This window comes from Barbus barbus (genome assembly GCF_936440315.1).
Source record: "Barbus barbus genome assembly, chromosome: 46".
Classification (NCBI taxonomy): domain Eukaryota; kingdom Metazoa; phylum Chordata; class Actinopteri; order Cypriniformes; family Cyprinidae; genus Barbus; species Barbus barbus.
In genome coordinates this window covers 2,048,249-2,066,157 of record NC_136724.1, presented here as the reverse complement: position 1 = coordinate 2,066,157, position 17,909 = coordinate 2,048,249, and the positions used below count along the sequence as shown (strand labels likewise).

The following is a 17,909-nucleotide window of genomic DNA, read 5'->3' as shown; positions in this document are numbered from 1 at the left end:
TAACTCCTTATTTACACTGCATTACAGCTCCAAGACGGCAACAGGAGCTGATCGCAGCCACTCTACTCAATGCTTTGGTTTATACCAGCTGCGCCACGGCACGTTTCAGAAGCGTCCCAGAATCGGCCCTCCACGCTGCTGTATTAAACATACACGCATATGTCTCATTCGATTAAAAATAATGGTTAGTGCGGTAGCTGAGATATACATAAACCTAACAACATTCGTTGCTTTGACTTATTGTGAGAGGGAAAAATTACGTTTTAGCCGCATAACATCAGACAATGGAAACGCCATCAATTCTCAATAGGTTTTTTTTATCAACATTTATAAACATATTGCAAATCTGTAATGGAAACCTGAAATGTAATGGAAGCATATTCTGAGTGGTTGCTAAGGTGTTCTGAATAATTTTGAAGGTTTGCTGGGTATTTGCTAGGGTGTTATGAGTGATTTCGAAGGTGTGCTGGAGGGGTTTGCTAGATGGTTGCTAAAATGTTGCTAGGTGGTTGTTTACTGGCTCAAATCAAAAGTGCTCAGCCCCAAGTCTATTGAAATAAGTCGGATCTGTCTGTGCATGGGTTTTTAATCACTGCCAATGAAAGATATTTAATAAATATACTTAATAACAGTTAATTTTTACCCAGTTGTGACAGCAGGTAAATCTCAAGTGAGTGTTTCACTTCAGCAGTACACATGGTCTCCTGAGCAACGGCTTTTATACTTAGACTTTAGAAACATGCACTAGGTTTTATTTGACATAGCCTTAGCTAGTCTGTTTGCAGTATGAATGAATCAAAACCTCTCTTGGTACCTGATGGTGTCACATTGTCTGGGCTTCTAGTACAGGAAGTAAAAGCCCTGTTGTTTGCACAGTGCCGAACCAGAGGAGTTAAGCTAGAAGCCACCTAATTGCTTGTTATATTTTACATTGTTTAAAGACTAGAGACATTTCCCGTAATGGAGTACGCTCCCTCCCTCGAGTGTCTCAAGGCTACTGTATTAACGGCTGACGGGTCGGCTTCTCAGTTTGAACAGGACTGGTTTCAAATAACAAAACATGTTAGGTGGGACCCAGGGAATGCCTTTGAGTCTTTCAGGGTGAATTTCCTCAAGACTGCGGATTATATGTCAAGCATGACTTTTTTCGACGGCATCGTTGCTGGACCCAAGTTGTATCAAGGGGATGTTGAAATACAGGCACATGTTGGTGGTAGTTTTTTGTGTGGGAAAACTCATTCTAGCTTTGAAAAGGTGGGAAAAATCATGCTAAAATTGCTCCGGCTGAAGTGTTGTGTATTGTATGGCATGTTGGGCCGACACAACCAATAAATGGTTATTGCAGCACTAAAAGCTTGTGTCAAACAATAGTGGAGAGGTGTGTGGTAGGAATGTAACTACGTATTCAAATCCCAATGTCTACGGTGGTTACGGTTCTGCTAAAAACTGCTAAGTTTTCACATCCCAAAGAATCAGGTGGTCCAGGTGTTTTATCCCTGGATTGCATTAAAATCACACACACTACGTCAAAGTGAATGCAAACAGGCTTGACATTGATTTAGGGTCTGAGAGGGCCCACGAGCGCTGTGGTCCTGTTGACTTGTAGAAATATACAGCCGTCAATCGTAGCAGCAGGTTGAGAGAATGATGGTTAAGCAGGGTAAGAGAGCGCAAGGGAGGCATTTGTAGCCATAACAGTCTTGTTGATCCTGCTGCCATAAGCTTGATATAATGACGTTATAAAACTGTCACAACAAAGCTTCTCTGAGAGCATCTAGAATTTTTTTGGGGTGATTTTTTTTGGTGTCACAACCGAAAACTTATTCAACATCAAATGAGTAATGCAACATTTTATACCACGTTTATTCCAATAATGCTGTGTTTGTTTGTTTGATTTCTTTCACAAATAACATGGTAATACTGTGGTATTCTGAATTTTTATTTAAAGTACTTTTTAAATACAGTGGTATATGATAATCATACAGTATCATGGTATGCTATTATCATTTGATGCCATCACTGTACAATTTTGCCTTTTGCACAGTATTTTTTTTTATGGCTATGAAAAGCAATTATCTAATTAACATTTGTATGACGAACTAGCTACAGGTACTCAGCACGTTTTGGAGGTTTCTTTAGCATTTGAAAGCCTGCCGGCTGTTATTTATAGCTTTGATTATAAATACCATTCAGAAGTATCCCTCAAGTGCAACAGAAAATCAAAATGGCATGAAACAATGATTGATTGCCTTTTAAATATGTAGCTATGTGGCAAAACTCCCAACTTTACATCAAACGCCTCTCATTTCTTTATGAAGAAAAATGGGTAAGTACACCCCAGATAATCCTTCAAACCCAGCATGAGTTCTGACAGCACGAGGCGCACATTAGGACAGTGATTAAGGTGTGTTCTCAGCGTTCACAATTCCCCCGAGGACTGAAAGAAACCCGTCATCAGGTTTTTATGTGCGACGACGAGCTGCCAACCCAGATCGCTGATAATCGCCCCGTGGCCAGAACCTGTCACAGACCTCGACCGGTAAATAGACAATTAGACGTGTCTTGTTATGCTTCCGTTGTATATCACGCCCAGCGTTTCTCACTATGACTTTCAAAGGGGCTTTTCCAGATGTTTGTCATAAAGAGCATGTTCCTTCCAGAGGCTTGCCGCCCTGTCTCAACCAATAAAAATCAATCTTTTGTTAAGACGATTGGAGGCCACACAAGGGACGGAAGTTTTATGTCGGTGCCTGGATCACACGCGCGCACAAATGCTTTCATTAGGCCCGTATTTACGTGCTTTTCCCCGCTTTTACAAGGACCTCAGTACTAGCAAGCATTCAGGCAGCCTTCATAACTGGAAAGAATGCCATTGATTTCAGGATTCAGAGTAACCAGCCTGTTTTCTTTGATTATGAAACCAGGCGTTATTTCCACAGTGTGGAATCAGAGAACTCGTGTCTTTGTACAGTCGACCCTCTGCAGCCAATGGTTGGACGAGGTTATCTCTCAATGCTGCAGGAACACACCGTAAGCTCAGGGAACAATGGCTGCATGTAGGCGAAAAGAAGTACACAACACGATAATGAGCCTACAGTGGGTAGATAAATCCACTGCAGCTCGAGATTAGTGTCCCTCCAGTGAAATATACGTTGATTGCCTTCCTACTGTTATATATCCCTTCATGTTCACCAGATTTAGAACTAGATGATAAAACTGAGATTACCTACAGGGGATGTGGGGACTATATCTGTTCTGAATGTTGAGCTGAACTCGCACATTTAATGCTTTATACTTGTTTTAGGTCTGAGATGCTGCTGCAAAAAAAATTATATTTAAATATCAGGTTGATAATTCAAAGCTTTCTCTAAACTGGTGGTCACACTTTATTTTAAGGCGTCCTTAATACAGTTGCTAGGGTCTTCTGTGAGGTTTCTCAGGTGTTCTGGCTGTTTTAGTGTGTTAATTGCAGTTAATGTGGATTGAGTTGGTTTCTAAGATGTTGCTATGTCATTATTAGGGTGTTCTAGGTATTTTAGCATTTTATTGTGCAGTTGCTAGGGTATTCTGGGAGATTATGAAAGTGTTGCTAGGTTGTTATTAGGGTGTTGTGGGTCTTTTTGTGTTACTATGTTTTTTTTTTTGTCTTTTGAGGTTTTTGAACTGTTTCTTGGTCATGTTTATGGAGTTCTGGGAGATATCTACGGTGTTGCTAGGGGATTATTATGGTATTCTGTGTGGTTTAGTGGATTACTATGCAGTTACTAGCAGGTTTCTGAAGGTTTTCTAAGTGGTTATTAGGATGTTGCTAGGGGGTTACTATGTAGTTATGAGGATGTTATTCAGTGTTGTTAGTGCTTGCTGTTTTTTTTCTGAGGTGGTTGCTGTGCTGTTGTTATGGTGTTTTGGATTGTTGCTAAGGTGTTGCTAAGTGATTATTACTTTCTTCTAAGAGTTTTATTGCATTGCTTTGCTGTTGTTAGAGTGTCCTAGGTGGTTGCTAGGATGTTGCCAGGTGGTTACTAGGTGATTATTAGGGTGTTCTCAGTGTTGTTAATGCATTACTTTGCTGGTGTTAGGGTGTTCTTGGTGGTTGCATGAGCGTTGCTGAGTGGTCACTAGGGTGTTTTATTGTGTCGCTGTGCAGTTGCTAGGGTAGGAGATTGCTAAACTGATGCTATGTGATAATTAAGGTGCTCTGAATGTTGTTAGGGTGTTGTAATGTTTTTGGGGTTTTCTTGTACTGTTTTAGATGGTTTCTAATGTGTTGCTAAGTAGTTATGAGAGTGTTGTTATGCTGTTGTAAGGTATTTTGGATGGTTTCTAATGTGTTGGTAGGCGATTTCTAAAGTGTTCTAAGTCCTATTGGCAAGTTTCTATGCTGTTAAGGTGTTCTAAGTCATTACTAGAGCCTTGCTAGAGGTTTCTGGGTTTAAATACTTTAGATGAACCTTCCTCGGTGTACAAGCACTCAAGCAGAAAAGTGAAGTTTCTAAGGGATGAGTGGAATGATGTGTCTATATAGCTCAGAGTTGCCAGGTCTGCATAACAAAACCAGCTCAATGGTACTCAAAACTAGACCAACTGGGTTGCAGGAGAAATTGACTATTAAAATCATTTTTGGGGAGCTTCACTTCAACCCGTGGACTAAAAAAACCTGCGGCAACTGTACAAAAGTAGCCCAATTTCATGAGAAAATCATGGACTTGGCAACACTGCTATAGCTTTCACTTTTTATTGTTTCACTTTCAAATTTTCTGTATATTTTCCTGTCCTTTGTTTTAATTTGAGACACATACACCTTAGTGTTGTCATAACTTGCTAATTATGATACATTTTTCCAGAATGACATACTCATTTTCCATTCCCTCTCTTATTTTCCCCTCCTGCTTTATGTCCTTTCTTTATCTCTTTTTTTTCCTGCACTCACCCAGTCAAGTGCATCAGTTCTAAAATTAACTCCATATGTCGGAGCAGGTTTCTGGAAGTGGTTGAGCATATAGTGCAGTAAACATTGTTGCACATGGAGCGTGTGTGGGTGTTTGACCCCCCCCTGTGCACCGCAAGCCCAACTCGTCTTTGATATTAAAGGCTACGGGTCATGCCGCACGGTAATCGTAACAATTATACATGATTTGGAAGTCTGGGACCGGCAAGTTCTCCTCGCCGTCCAGCTGTTTCATGCTTACTTGCTCAGAATTGATGTGGTCAATTTTTCATAATTATGTCTGTCTCTCTATCAGGCCACTTTTTGTTTGTTCAGGTGGGCTTCGTATTGTTGTATTTGTTCTGTGTCTGAAAAAGAGGGGGGAAAAAAATTATAATTTCTGTGTGATTAATGGAAGCAAGTGGCATGTGCTGTCTGGAGATCTCATGAAAATGTCATGCTTTCATGTGTTTTATAAGGATTGCAGATGAACTTTAAATTATCAGGCTCTACATGCAGGGTAGAACAGCAATTAAATTAAAATGAGATTAAATTAGTACTGTGTAATTTTATTGTTTTGCTACTGGTATTTGATGATTTAATTTATTTTTAGGTAAAAGTCAGAATTTGAAAGTGAGATTGTGTGTGTGTGTGTACAGAAAAGGATTGACAACCATATTTATCTATAGTTTATATGGGGCTAGTGGCATATCAGAGCGCACACACACACACACACACACACACACCTACCTACCTGATTTTTGCTTGCTGCAGTTTCCTCTCTGTCCAAATCTCATTAAAATATCTCACTGTGAATAATTACTTCATTGTTGCTTCTAGCTCGCAATAAAAGCATTTCCTTTTCTCTGTTTTTGGCTTAATATGTTGCCAGCGAAGAAATTTACCAGGCCTTTAGCTATTAAAGTGTGTCTCAGAAGGGATTTTGCTCGGCCTTCATCAGACATGGATAAAATTGCCTGATTCTCCAGTTTGCAGTTAAACCATAGCCGTAATGTTTAATTATTTTGTTTTTCCCATCTTGTGAATCGTTGAAACGTTCGCCTCGCCGCATTAATGCAGCATTTGTCATTTTTGCGATGTCAGCAGTTTGTAGCACAAGTGCACTCGAGGCTAATTGCGTTCGGGTGTGGTAGTCACGTTTCTCATTAGCACACCTTGCGCTGTTGGAAGAATCGGTAGTGATCAAGTGCCCCTCAACAATTATAAAACCCCCACCTGACCGTGAATTGTAAAATTATGCTGCGCTTGTTAAATTTTGTACACTTGTTAGCTCGGTCAGTGCAAACATATAGTGTAACACCTTCCTATACATAATCAGTGACTAAACGCATCATTAACGAATATATAGAAAAGCCTGTATTTCGTAAAAGCATTGTCATTTGCTCTGCCTGAATGACTTTTCTTTTCTGTCAAACACACTATTTTAAAAGGCTTTATACTGTTGGTATAATATTTGTGTGTAACTGGAAAATGTATTTTCATATTTCAGACCAACACGGGTTCTTATACACCGACGGGGCGGCACTCGGTTTCTGTGGAGGACCAAATGCAGAAACAGAGAGAGGACAGAGACGCTTTCACTCAAGCCCAGAGGCAATACAACTCCTTACCGCGGTAAGAGAAGCCACACAGAGACATCACTGCACAAAATATCTCAGATTCTCAGATCTGTCAACCACACATTGTCTCTCACAATAACACTAAATTAACAATATTTGCCCTGAAGCCCTTTTTTGTGCATAACCTTTGGAAAAGTAAAAAGTAGTTTTAAATAAAATAAAATAAAAATTTATTAGCATATGTACATTCATTTTATAATAATAATAAATAATAATAATAGTTTTGTTATTATTATTAACTTGCATAATTTTAATGTCTTTTTTGCGAGACATTGACCTTGCTGTACCATGTAAATAATACAGAAAAAATCATACCGTTATGATGATGTCATAATAATAATTCCCTGTTACATTTTGTAAAGGTATTCCTTATATTCAAGTAATAAATCCTAAACAAGAGTACATAAGTTGCCGGATCGCCTAGAGCAAAGCAATGAAAAGTAATACTTTAATAAATTCATGCTAATAAATCAGCCATAACCCAAATATGCGTGCAATCTTATTTCCACGTCTCTCACACTCTGTCTGACCTCAGTGGCATTTCTCCGCTGAAGTCATCCCATTGTCATGTGGTCGGTTCTGTCTTTGCTCTAAGCTTTCAGAACAGCAACAGCGTCTGTCTTCATGCTCACATGCCCCTCCTAAACCTAATAAAGATCAGCCCGAGAACCTGTTTGTTGAGGGAAGTTTATCTTGGCAACCGCAGTCTATAGGGCCCCCCTTTTTCGGATGGATATCGGCCCCGTTCCTCATCTGTTTTATCTGCTTTCTTCACTTTCTCTCTTTTTTCTTCCCCTCCTCTTTGCATATTTGTCATAAATGTCAATAAAGCTTAGAATGTTGCCTGCGGGCTGAGTTTGATATCAGCATTTCTACTTGCAGGCATTGGTATCTTCTTAATCTGCTTCAGTTCATGCAAAGCATCCAGCCAACAGACAAGAGAAGAAAAAATCCTGCATTAGAGCTTTACATACTTAACTGACAGGGGTGGGGAACTGCAGGCACTGCTGATAAAGTTTCACTCAATATTTCAGTATATTTATTTACAGCACAGCAGGAAAAACTGCATTTTTAAGCTTTCTGTTGAAAACGTACCAGCTAAAAAGTCACCTTCACAGTGCAAGGGTGTTGCCAAGATTCTGCTAAGGTGGTCTGTTAGCCACAAAATAAATCTTGAAGGCTGACATTGAAGCCAAGTCTCTGAAAACATTCTCCCGTTTTGTCAGCCAAGCAAAAAATTGTGAATCTGATCACTTTATTAAATTTGTGATCACACTTCTTAAAAAAACTGCTCAATTTAAAGTACAAACTGCAAGTTTCATGCAGAAGTTTAAACAGTGTAATAACAGAAAAAAATAAGCTTATTTTGCTATTGTCAAAGTTTGGGGTCTTTTTTTTTTAATAATATAATGATGTATTGATATTTTTATTCACCAAGAATGCATTAAATGCTATTCTTCAGATATTTTGTTCATCAAAGAATCTTGGAAAACAATAAGAATAATAAGAAAAAAAGAAAAGAAACCAGCATATTGTAATCATTTCTGAAGGATGTCACACTGAAGACCGGAGTAATGTACAGAGTACAGAAAAATAAAATACTATTTTTAATTACATAACATTAAATGATTTAATAATTTAAGTGTATTTATTTATTTATTGAATTAATTAATGGGTGTTAGGAGAACATAGGTAAAAAAATTTATAAGCAAAAAAATTGTAATTTGCATTGTATTTTAAATGGGATAAGAGGTAAGAAGTCCAAAAAAATGCATTTAATCTTTATTGCTTATGTTTAGCATTTGTTCAAGTCTATAACCCTGAGTCTTAACAGTACATAAATTAACATAAATACATGTTATTTTTATTTTAATGCCATTCAATTTGCCTAAGTATAAGATTGTGTTATGTGGGTATTCTGAACTGGAATTATTGGGAAATGTCTACAGTCTGTGCGGTCTAACCTACATGCATGGCGCTTGTTTTTATTGGCTTTGGGAATGGTGTAACCAGGATATATGTACAATTACAGAATTAGTCCCCCCTCAAGCAATGACAAAGCCCAGTGCACACCGCAGAACAGAGGGGGGCCTTGCATCAGAAAACCCAGATTCGTCCATCGTTTTTTCCCTTCTCTTTCCCAAGACAGTAGAGGAAGTCCTAGAGTCGATAGAGAGGTTGACATTCAATACTCCACACTATGTGGACATAATGACAGTTAATCAATTGAACCAATCAGCTTCCTCTATTTCTCACTGCCTTAAGCATCGTCAGGGTCACTGTCTATATTGAGCGAACTTCAGACGAAAACACCGGCTTTACGAGGAATCCGCCGACTGGTTCCTGCCGGAGCTTTGACACTTTCCCTGGGGAAACTCTGCACGGACAGCGGCCCTTTGATGTGCATTCCACTCATAATCTCATACCGTCGGTCAAGCAGGGTCAAGCTGGTGTGAAATGACCCTTGTCCTCTGGAGGACCTGGCAGAGATACACACTCATTAGTAATGTAAGGACTTACTGGAACGCCGTCCCTCCACCAATCATAACGCAACGTGGATTAATCAACAGACGCATGGACAGACTGTGGATTATAAGCAAGCTTTAACAGGGATCCAACTATGTGTTTACACTGTAGATTCAGATTTAGCACTTGGCTAATGAAGGGATTCTTTTTTGAGAGGTGGATTACAGAGAAAGAAAGGGAGGAACATAAAATGGCAGATAAGCGAAGTGTATGCTGATTGGAGTAATAGAAGTCATGTGAAACAGAGCGCAACAGCTGCACGTTATAATACGGCAACACTCACAGAGATAAGAGACAGGTCCCGCGTTCCAGCTTCTCGTTCTGCTTCCTGTTAACAAATAGAAAACATTACTCAAGGTGTTGAGATAATATTGTTCTGTGTGCATAGCTGTTGTCCTTTTGATAAACTGTGATGCACACCAGCTGTTTCTCAGATACTCAATAACACTAGCTCTTACAAATATATATATATATATATGGTCACACTTTATATTAAGTGGCCTTAACTACAACTATGTACTTGCATCAAAAAATAAGTACAGTGTACTTACTGTGTTCATATTGTATTGCAAGACACTTTTTCTGCTATTGAAGTGGGATATGGGTGAGGTTAGGGACAGGTTTGGTAGTATGGGTAGGTTGAAGGGCTGGGTCAACAGTGTAATTACAGAAATTAATTACAGATGTAATTACATATAGATATTTTACAAAATATAAGTATGATGTAAGAACATGTATGTACACAATAAATGCATTGTACCAAATGATTAATTTAAATGCAAGTACATAGTAACTAAGGGCACCTTATATAAAGTGAGACCAAATAAATAAATATATATGAGTAAAATACTTCTGTCATTAATGTTTTTAGCTGTGTTGTGATATGACATTACCATAGAGATATGCTTATCGTTTCACATAATTTTATCTACATGTGAAGTGTGCCGTTTTTGCACCACTGGCATCAGAATTACAAAAATAATGACTGTTTTCCAAAAGGTTTCCCAAATAGTCTCCACATCTGCTATTGGCCGAAGAGACAGAAAGCCCCGCCCCACACTCATGCCATTGGTTGAGTTGTTGCTATGTTGGGCTGGTCGGGATTTCAAATATTTCAAATGTTTTACTTATAGTTATATCTATTTATTAACTTGAAATAGGTGTAATTTAAACTTAAAAATATGACACATTTCACTGTTGTGCAGTAGCTAACAACTGTCTTTAGCCTTGACTATATTCACAATATGGCATGAAACTTAATAATGACAGTTTTTAAACAGGTTTCACAAATAATCTCACCGTCTGCTATAGGTTGAACAGACAGAAAGCCCCGCCACAAAATCACACCACTGGTTGAGCTGTTGCTATGTTTGGCTGGTCGGGATTCTCAAACATTAGAAGCAGTGTTTTGATAGCGCCACTGTGTTTTCAATTTTTTTAAGGAATTTAATATACAAATGTTTCATTTATAGTTGTCTCTACATATTAACATATACTACATATCATGCAGTAGGTAAAAACAGCCTTTAGCCTTGACTATATTCACAATATGGCATGAAAAAATCCAGATATATTGAGTATCTTATCTCAGGATGGTACATTGATGGTGTCATCATCCAGGACCGGAACTAACTACTTTAATAAGAGTTATAAAAATGTATTGTATCTATTTAATTAATATTGATTTGTTAATGTTGTAATGAAGTTTCTAGCTGTCTTTTAGAAATATAAGATGTGTTTCAAGGTGATAATTAGTCACCATTTTCTCAATAGTTTCAATAACAAGTGTGCAGATGTCACTGTAAGAGCAAGAAGATTTTACCTAACACCATTGCCTCTTGTGAGAAGTGCCATGTGTTTCTCTCAGTTTTTCTGTGTTCTGCTGGGATCTGCTCTTTGTATGAAATACAACAATGTACTGTAATCAACACAGTTTTATTGGCATCCACTCAATTTCACCTTCTACGCATTTGAAAATACTATGTTCATGGCCTTTGACTTTAAATGATATGCTTCACACAATTGGTCAGGAATGTAATCTGTATTCCTTTTCAAACCCCACTGATTTTTTATTTATTATCCAAACAATATGACCCATAGTGCATGAAACTACAGTGTTGCTTTGCTAGGCCAAAATGACTATTATATTTGTTCATACTAAACCTTAGGGGTTTGTTCTAAACTTCAAAGCATAAGTATTAAATTTTTCTGTGTAATTTGTTGTATACTCTTTCGGGGACAAACACAAATTATGCCTCAAATTGTGTGGCTTGTTGAGGAGAGGTGTGCTATTACTTTTCTTAGCAATCAAATTTACAATTGTCACCTTGCGATCAATAAAACTGGTGACTTATATTGAAAAAGTGACCCAACCCATTTCTAAGGTCCGTAATAATATAGACATGTGGGCTTTTTTAGATTTGGGCAAGTAAACAACCACCTAGCAATCACCCCTAGCATCATTCTAGTGATAAAAAATGTAAACACCCCTTATTTCACCACCGCTTTCTGAATTCTGGACAATACTACAGCATTGTGTGCCTTCTTTTGAAAGCACTACTTTCTTGTGTGAATCCCAAAAGAAGTGTGCGCGTACACATTTACACGCATGCTTTTAAGTGTGCAAAGCCATTGAGGTGTGAGTGGGGCTTCATTTAGCCATGAGGCGATGGGATGTGGCACATTCACATTCCCACTTAATGGATCCTAATAACAGAGCAGAGAGAAGATGGACACAGTCTGAGTGGACACCCCTCACAATGGCCACCACGTTGACAAAGAAATTTGTAGGTTGGATATTTCTTCCCTCGTTCCTTTAGGCAAGAAAGGGATCTGACGTTGGTGGTCTGTCAGATGTCTAGTAGTTGATTGGCCATTGAAGGAACCTGTTATTTCCTTTCTTGATGTTAAGTACGCTAACTGGTCTCAAACAGTGTTTAACTCTTTTTGTGCAGCACTGAACTAGATTTTTACACTTTCTGGAGAACACACATGACTGGTGCTTTTCTTGGACAACATGCCACCAAATGCTATAGCGTGTTGTAGGTGGTTGTTACCATAGATTTTACTATAGACTGTAAAAAAGTTGATATGTCTCTATTTCATTCCACTGTAGAAAAACTAAGCCAAAATGTCCCAAAACTTTCACAAACTGATCGTGAGCACACAATCGTGATGCCACACACTGTTTTTATAGCATCAAATAAAACCACACTTATTACAAAAACACACACTTGAAAACACCAGCATAATAAGAACTTCCTAAAATGACAGAAACCATCTTTGGGTAAAATTTATTTGAAGGGAAATTTGATTTTTTTTTGTTTAGCTGACATCCAATTCGTTTACATAGAGAGGGCAGGGTTTATGACATATACTGCAGCCAGCCACAAGGGGACAATCAAAATATTTTGGCCTACGTGGTCTCATGGCATAAACGTACCTGGGGGCACTTTTAAGCGAGATGTGAAATACGTACCAATAAGTAGTAAAGGTAGTAGGCAGTAAAACTCAGACGCCTTTTATTCCTTTTCACACAAATTTACAGAGCTTCGATTAATAAAGCATAATTTTCTCACAATTACTTGAAGAATATCATGTTATGACTTCAAAACAATATTAATATGCTGGGAGATTTGGAAACTGATCCTTTTGAACGTTAGCATCACACATATCCAGTTTCATATCTATGGGTTTTCATAGACAGTAGGTTTGTTCGGTAGCTCGTGGAGTACGAAGACGTACTTGAGAGGTGAAGAGCTCCGGTTCGACAAAACAGTTCAAATCTGCATATAAGGAAGTTCAAATAGCATGGTTGCATCAACAAATGCATTTTTATATCAGTTTTGCATTTGTCAACACTATCGGGTAGTTTTAGGGTTTGGTGTAGGCATAGGTATATTTCCAACACAATAGAGCATTCATTTTTAGCAATGGTCCCTAGATATTTGAATTCTGAACCGCTGCAATACATACTAAGGCAATGTAATAAAAACAGAGCAATACGTACCTCTATCAACATAATAATAACGTGCCAGGGTTTACGTATTGAACCCATGTTTTAGCGCCACTCAGTAGACATTTCTCTTGAGAAACTGCGGTGAAACGTGCAGTAAGGTACGTAAAAACTGTTTCGCTAAAAAGTGCCTCAAGCCAGGTACGTTTATGCCATGAGACCAGGTTGATTTTGGCCTTAATTTTCAGGCTGTCTGCGGTATACTTTACTGTATGGTTTCTAGATGGTTACTTACTAGACCAGGTCAAAAGAGCCTACTCTCGGGTCTAGATTTTACTAGTGCTGTCAAACGATTAATCAAGATTAAATCGCATCCTAAAGAAAAGTTTTTGTTTACATAATATAGTGTATGTATGTTACATGAGCTCCCAAGAAGGCAAAACAGGACAAGGCAGGCAGGTATATCAAACAATAAGCTTTACGCAAGACGACCGGAATGGTGTAACGCATACAATAGCAGACAAACTGAACGTAATCAAGGAAGAACAGAAACAGGTGTGAAGCTAATTAACTAATCAGGGAAACTGGATCAACGGAAGACATGGCAAAACAACTAAAACAGAACATGTAACAGTGTACTGTGTATATTTATTATGCATATATAAATACACACACATGCATGTATATATTTAAGAAAAATTATACGTTTATATATTAAAAATGTTTATATAATATAAATTATATGAATATATACTGTACATGTACATATTTTAAATATTTATACTGTATGTGTCTATGTATTTATATATGCAAAAATATACACTGTACACACACATACAGTATATTATGTAAACAAAAACCTTTATTTTGGATGCGATTAATCACGATTAATCGTTTGACAGCACTAGTGCAAAGTTACTTATTGTCAACAGAATGTTCAAAAGTGACCATCAAAATAAAGTGTTAACCTTCTTTTTCTTCTCCTCACAGACAACCACGTAAAAACCCTAGCACCGTGTCTCAAGACTCTTGGGATAAAATCTATCCTCCCGGCGAAGTCTTTCAGTCTGCCAAAGAGAATCCGCGGTACTCCAGCTACCAGGGATCCCGTACTACCAACGGCTACCTGGGCACCGCCGCCACGGGCCTGAACGCTCGCGTCCTCCTCGAGACCCAAGAGCTCCTGAGACAGGAACAGAGACGAAAGGAGCAGGAGGCTAAAACCAAGCTACCTACTATGGAGGAGACACCAACCTCAAGCCAAAACCCTGTTCCTGCTCCACCCAAAGGCCCCTACCGACAAGACGTGCCACCCTCGCCCACTCAACTCGCCCGTCTCAACCGTCTACAGACCCCTGAGAAGGGCCGCCCCTTCTACTCCTGAGACGAGAGATCAAAACTGTAGGAAAAACTGTATGACAGCAATAATATTGAATGGAGAGAGACAGGGCTATAACATGGAAACTACATGGAGGATTCTGGGTAACTGGTTTAGGAGGTTTTTCTGAGGGTTGCCAAGTTGTCGTTTTTTTACTCTAGAGCATGGAGTCTTTGTACACACTGAAGAGCTTTGTCAACTATCCATCTCCCATTCCTGCTTTTGACAAATGTGTATGTGTTTGTTGAATTCATTGACGTTGTGGCACTAGGTACTCTTGACAATCACATGACAGTCGCCTGAGGCTTTTCTACATGGTTGTTTCCACCATATTCTGACCTACATATCTTGTTTTTGTCAAGTGTGCTGAGAAAAACAAGTAGGTGGGTAAATTTCACTACACCTGTCAGAAACATGTCTAGGTCATATTTCACCACAAAATCAAAAGAAAAAAATGCAATATTTAGCTATAAAATGAAGCTTGCTTCTAAGTCTATAAAGATTTTTTTATTTGTTTTTGTAGATGCATTGATTGTTGCAAAAAATTGTTCCCACGACTTGTATAGATATTTTACAATTTAAATATATCTGCATTGTTTTCACTGAGAATGAGCATTTTGATGCATTACACTAATGAGAGTTTTGTGGGTGTAGGTGCACAGTATGTGTTCAGTGCGAGTGTGTTTTAAGGCCATGTACTTCAGCAGTGTAGCTGAACTCAGCTAATAGAGTGCAGAAAGGTTATGACCCCACAACCCTCCAACTGTCTGCTATGGAAACCCCCATTAACCCATCATACTTCTCAATTGCTCCTCATGTGTCGCCTCCCATCTCCACCCACTTCATAATTGATTCTTCTGCTTTTTCCTTGAGTTAGTGGCCTCTGTTCCTCCACTACTAAGATGGTACATGTACTGTAAATGTACAGAAATTCAGGAATTAGTAAATTCTCTTTTGTTTAAACTTGTTTAAAATACTTCCAAAAGAGCAAATATTTTGATTTGGTGCTACTAGTAGAAATATAAATTACATACTGTACCTTTTAAGTCAACATGAAGCGATGTTATTCAATAACTATGATTTCATCCACCTATTTGTATGGGAATTTTGGAATATCGCATAAATAATGGTGTTTCTGGATGGAAACACCAAGATGTGCATAAATTCTAAATATGCACATAAAAAGGGTATAATTTCTTTATCCGATAAGAAGATATGCTCATAAACTAAGATGGAAACACATTTAACGAATAAATTATGCAGTGCACTTCAAAAAATGAATGTGGCTTTGTCTCAACAGTGCATGTGATTGCATGACTAAACTAACCAGCACATCGTTCTCATCACATACCATCTCAAATGTTGTTTTAGTCATTCTGAAATGCCTGAACCAAACTCTTGTCATCAAAATGATTTGGAATAATAACCGCTGAAAGTGCCTCACATGATTGTGTTCTAAAACATCAGGTATCCCTACGCAAGATAGCATCATGACATTTGTTATTGCATTTTGTCTGTGTGCTCTGAGACGCAAGTCATTTATTATGTAAGCTTCCCTGGTTGCAGAAACTTTCATTGATGTAAGCAGTGTTAAATTTTCAAATGTTTCATGCGATATTCTAATTTTGTGCATAAGTTAATTTGGCGATTTTGGATGGAAACATAGCTAATGAGATCAAACAAAATTTTCTTCATCAGGAATCTGTGTGATTGTGAAAATGTATTCTATGACAAGTGGTTGGAGGGGAGGGGCTTAAAAATAAGAGGGATTGATGATGTCATCCAAAATGGAAAATCATTTTAAAAGTGGAGCATGTTTTACATTCTGATGAAAGACGATGTAACCTTTTTTTTTTTTTTTTTTGGATGTTGCATAATAACACCAGGAACATGTTAACTTCAATGCTTCCTATCAAGACTGTATACGTGTGGCTTCCAGGCAGTGTGCTTGTGTGTGTGTGTTTCATTTATACCCTGTAAGTGTGGGTGTGACTCTGACCTTTGCCTTCATACAAACTGTCTTTGGTTTCAGCGGCTCAACTAGTTCTGTTCAGCACTTTAGTGTTTTATCGCACAGGTTAATGGGCAGTTGCTCATTCGCATGTTCCACTATAACACAACAAAGCTCAGGTTACAGCTCATGCCGCAGTAGCCACGGATACAGTCCAGAAAGGAGCAGTTCACCTAGTAATGAAAATCATGTTTATCTACGATAAAATTGGACTATGTACTTTTTTTTCAGCTTGCCACTGTCTGTTTCCATTCTTCAAAACATCATCATCATGAATGATAAAAAGTACATTTTTCCACGACTATCCCTTTAAATCCAGCTGGCTTTTAACTAGTCATTCAAAAATCCAAATCATTCTAACAAACTTCATGCGACTTATGTGTGCTGTATGTTTTTTGATACGTGTGTGTGGGATTGTGTATCACCAGTGCCTGTAACATTACTCTCTCTTGTCTATGAACTGTATCTTGGCAGGCACATGAAACACTTGGCCATATTTTTCAGAGCTAAAGCTAAAAGAGCTCAATAAGCTCTCACAAAAGGGAAAGACAGGCCTATTGACCGATGTACTTTCCTCCGAGTTTCTTCCTGGCGTCTCGCTCTGTCTCGGCTCCATTCATTGTGGAAAATGTTCAGTATATCTGCTCTAATCTTCTTTGACTTCGGTACTTCCTCCCAAAATTGTTCTGGGTTCTGTGGTACAACACGATGTGCTTCTAATATTGTATCTACAAATAGACATTTCCAGAACAGCAGCTGTATTTTTATTTTTTTGGTGCTGGCTGCTTATCTACTATTTTATATCACATTGTATACATGAGACGTTTTGATGGGAAGTGCCTGTGAAGAGGGATGTTTTTGTATGTTAAAAGTTTAACGTGTCGCCAAATGCATATATTTTTAAAATGAAATTATTGTATTCCTTTGTCTTTCTCTGATCATACAGCATTTGTTTTAATCATTAAAAGAAAGCAAAGATTAATCTGCACATTTTAATGTATTTGTATGACATTTTGTTGTCTATGTACGTCGTAGGTACTATGGTATTTGATTCCTGTATGCACAGTGAAAATGGTTTTTACACAAAGTTTTTACCTGATGTGTCAAAATATACACAAAGCTTCTCTGTACATATCAAATCTATATTCAATAAAAAGTTTCTCCATTCTGTTTACAGTAAATGCTTTTGTTTGCCTTTATTTTAAAAGACTGAGTGCTTAACCATCAAGTAAAATGAATGTAATATTTTAATATACAGTGGTGTGAAAAAATGTGTTGGATTTTGATTTGCATATTGATTCTTTAGCATGTTTGTCACACTTTAAGGTTTCAGATCATCAAACAAATTTAAATATTAATCAAAGATACAAGTAAACACAACATGCAGTTTTTGAATGAAGTTTTTTATTATGAAGGGAAAACAAAATCCAAACCCACATGGCCCTGTGTGAAAAAGTGCTTGCCCCCTAAAC

At 38.0% G+C, this 17,909-nt stretch overlaps 1 protein-coding gene across 2 annotated transcripts in view; it reads left to right on the top strand.

Moving 5' to 3' along the window:
* The window catches only part of pard3aa (par-3 family cell polarity regulator alpha, a), a 445,004-nt gene extending 427,389 nt beyond the window's left edge, over positions 1-17,615 (top strand). For both annotated transcript variants that reach the window (XM_079409545.1, XM_079409544.1), the window contains 2 exons: positions 6,438-6,562; positions 14,039-17,615. In XM_079409545.1, coding sequence (XP_079265671.1) covers positions 6,438-6,562; positions 14,039-14,432 — 519 coding nt within the window. In that variant the 3' untranslated portion in view covers positions 14,433-17,615. The remainder of the gene's footprint in view (positions 1-6,437; positions 6,563-14,038) is intronic.
* The last annotated feature ends 294 nt before the right edge of the window (positions 17,616-17,909 follow it).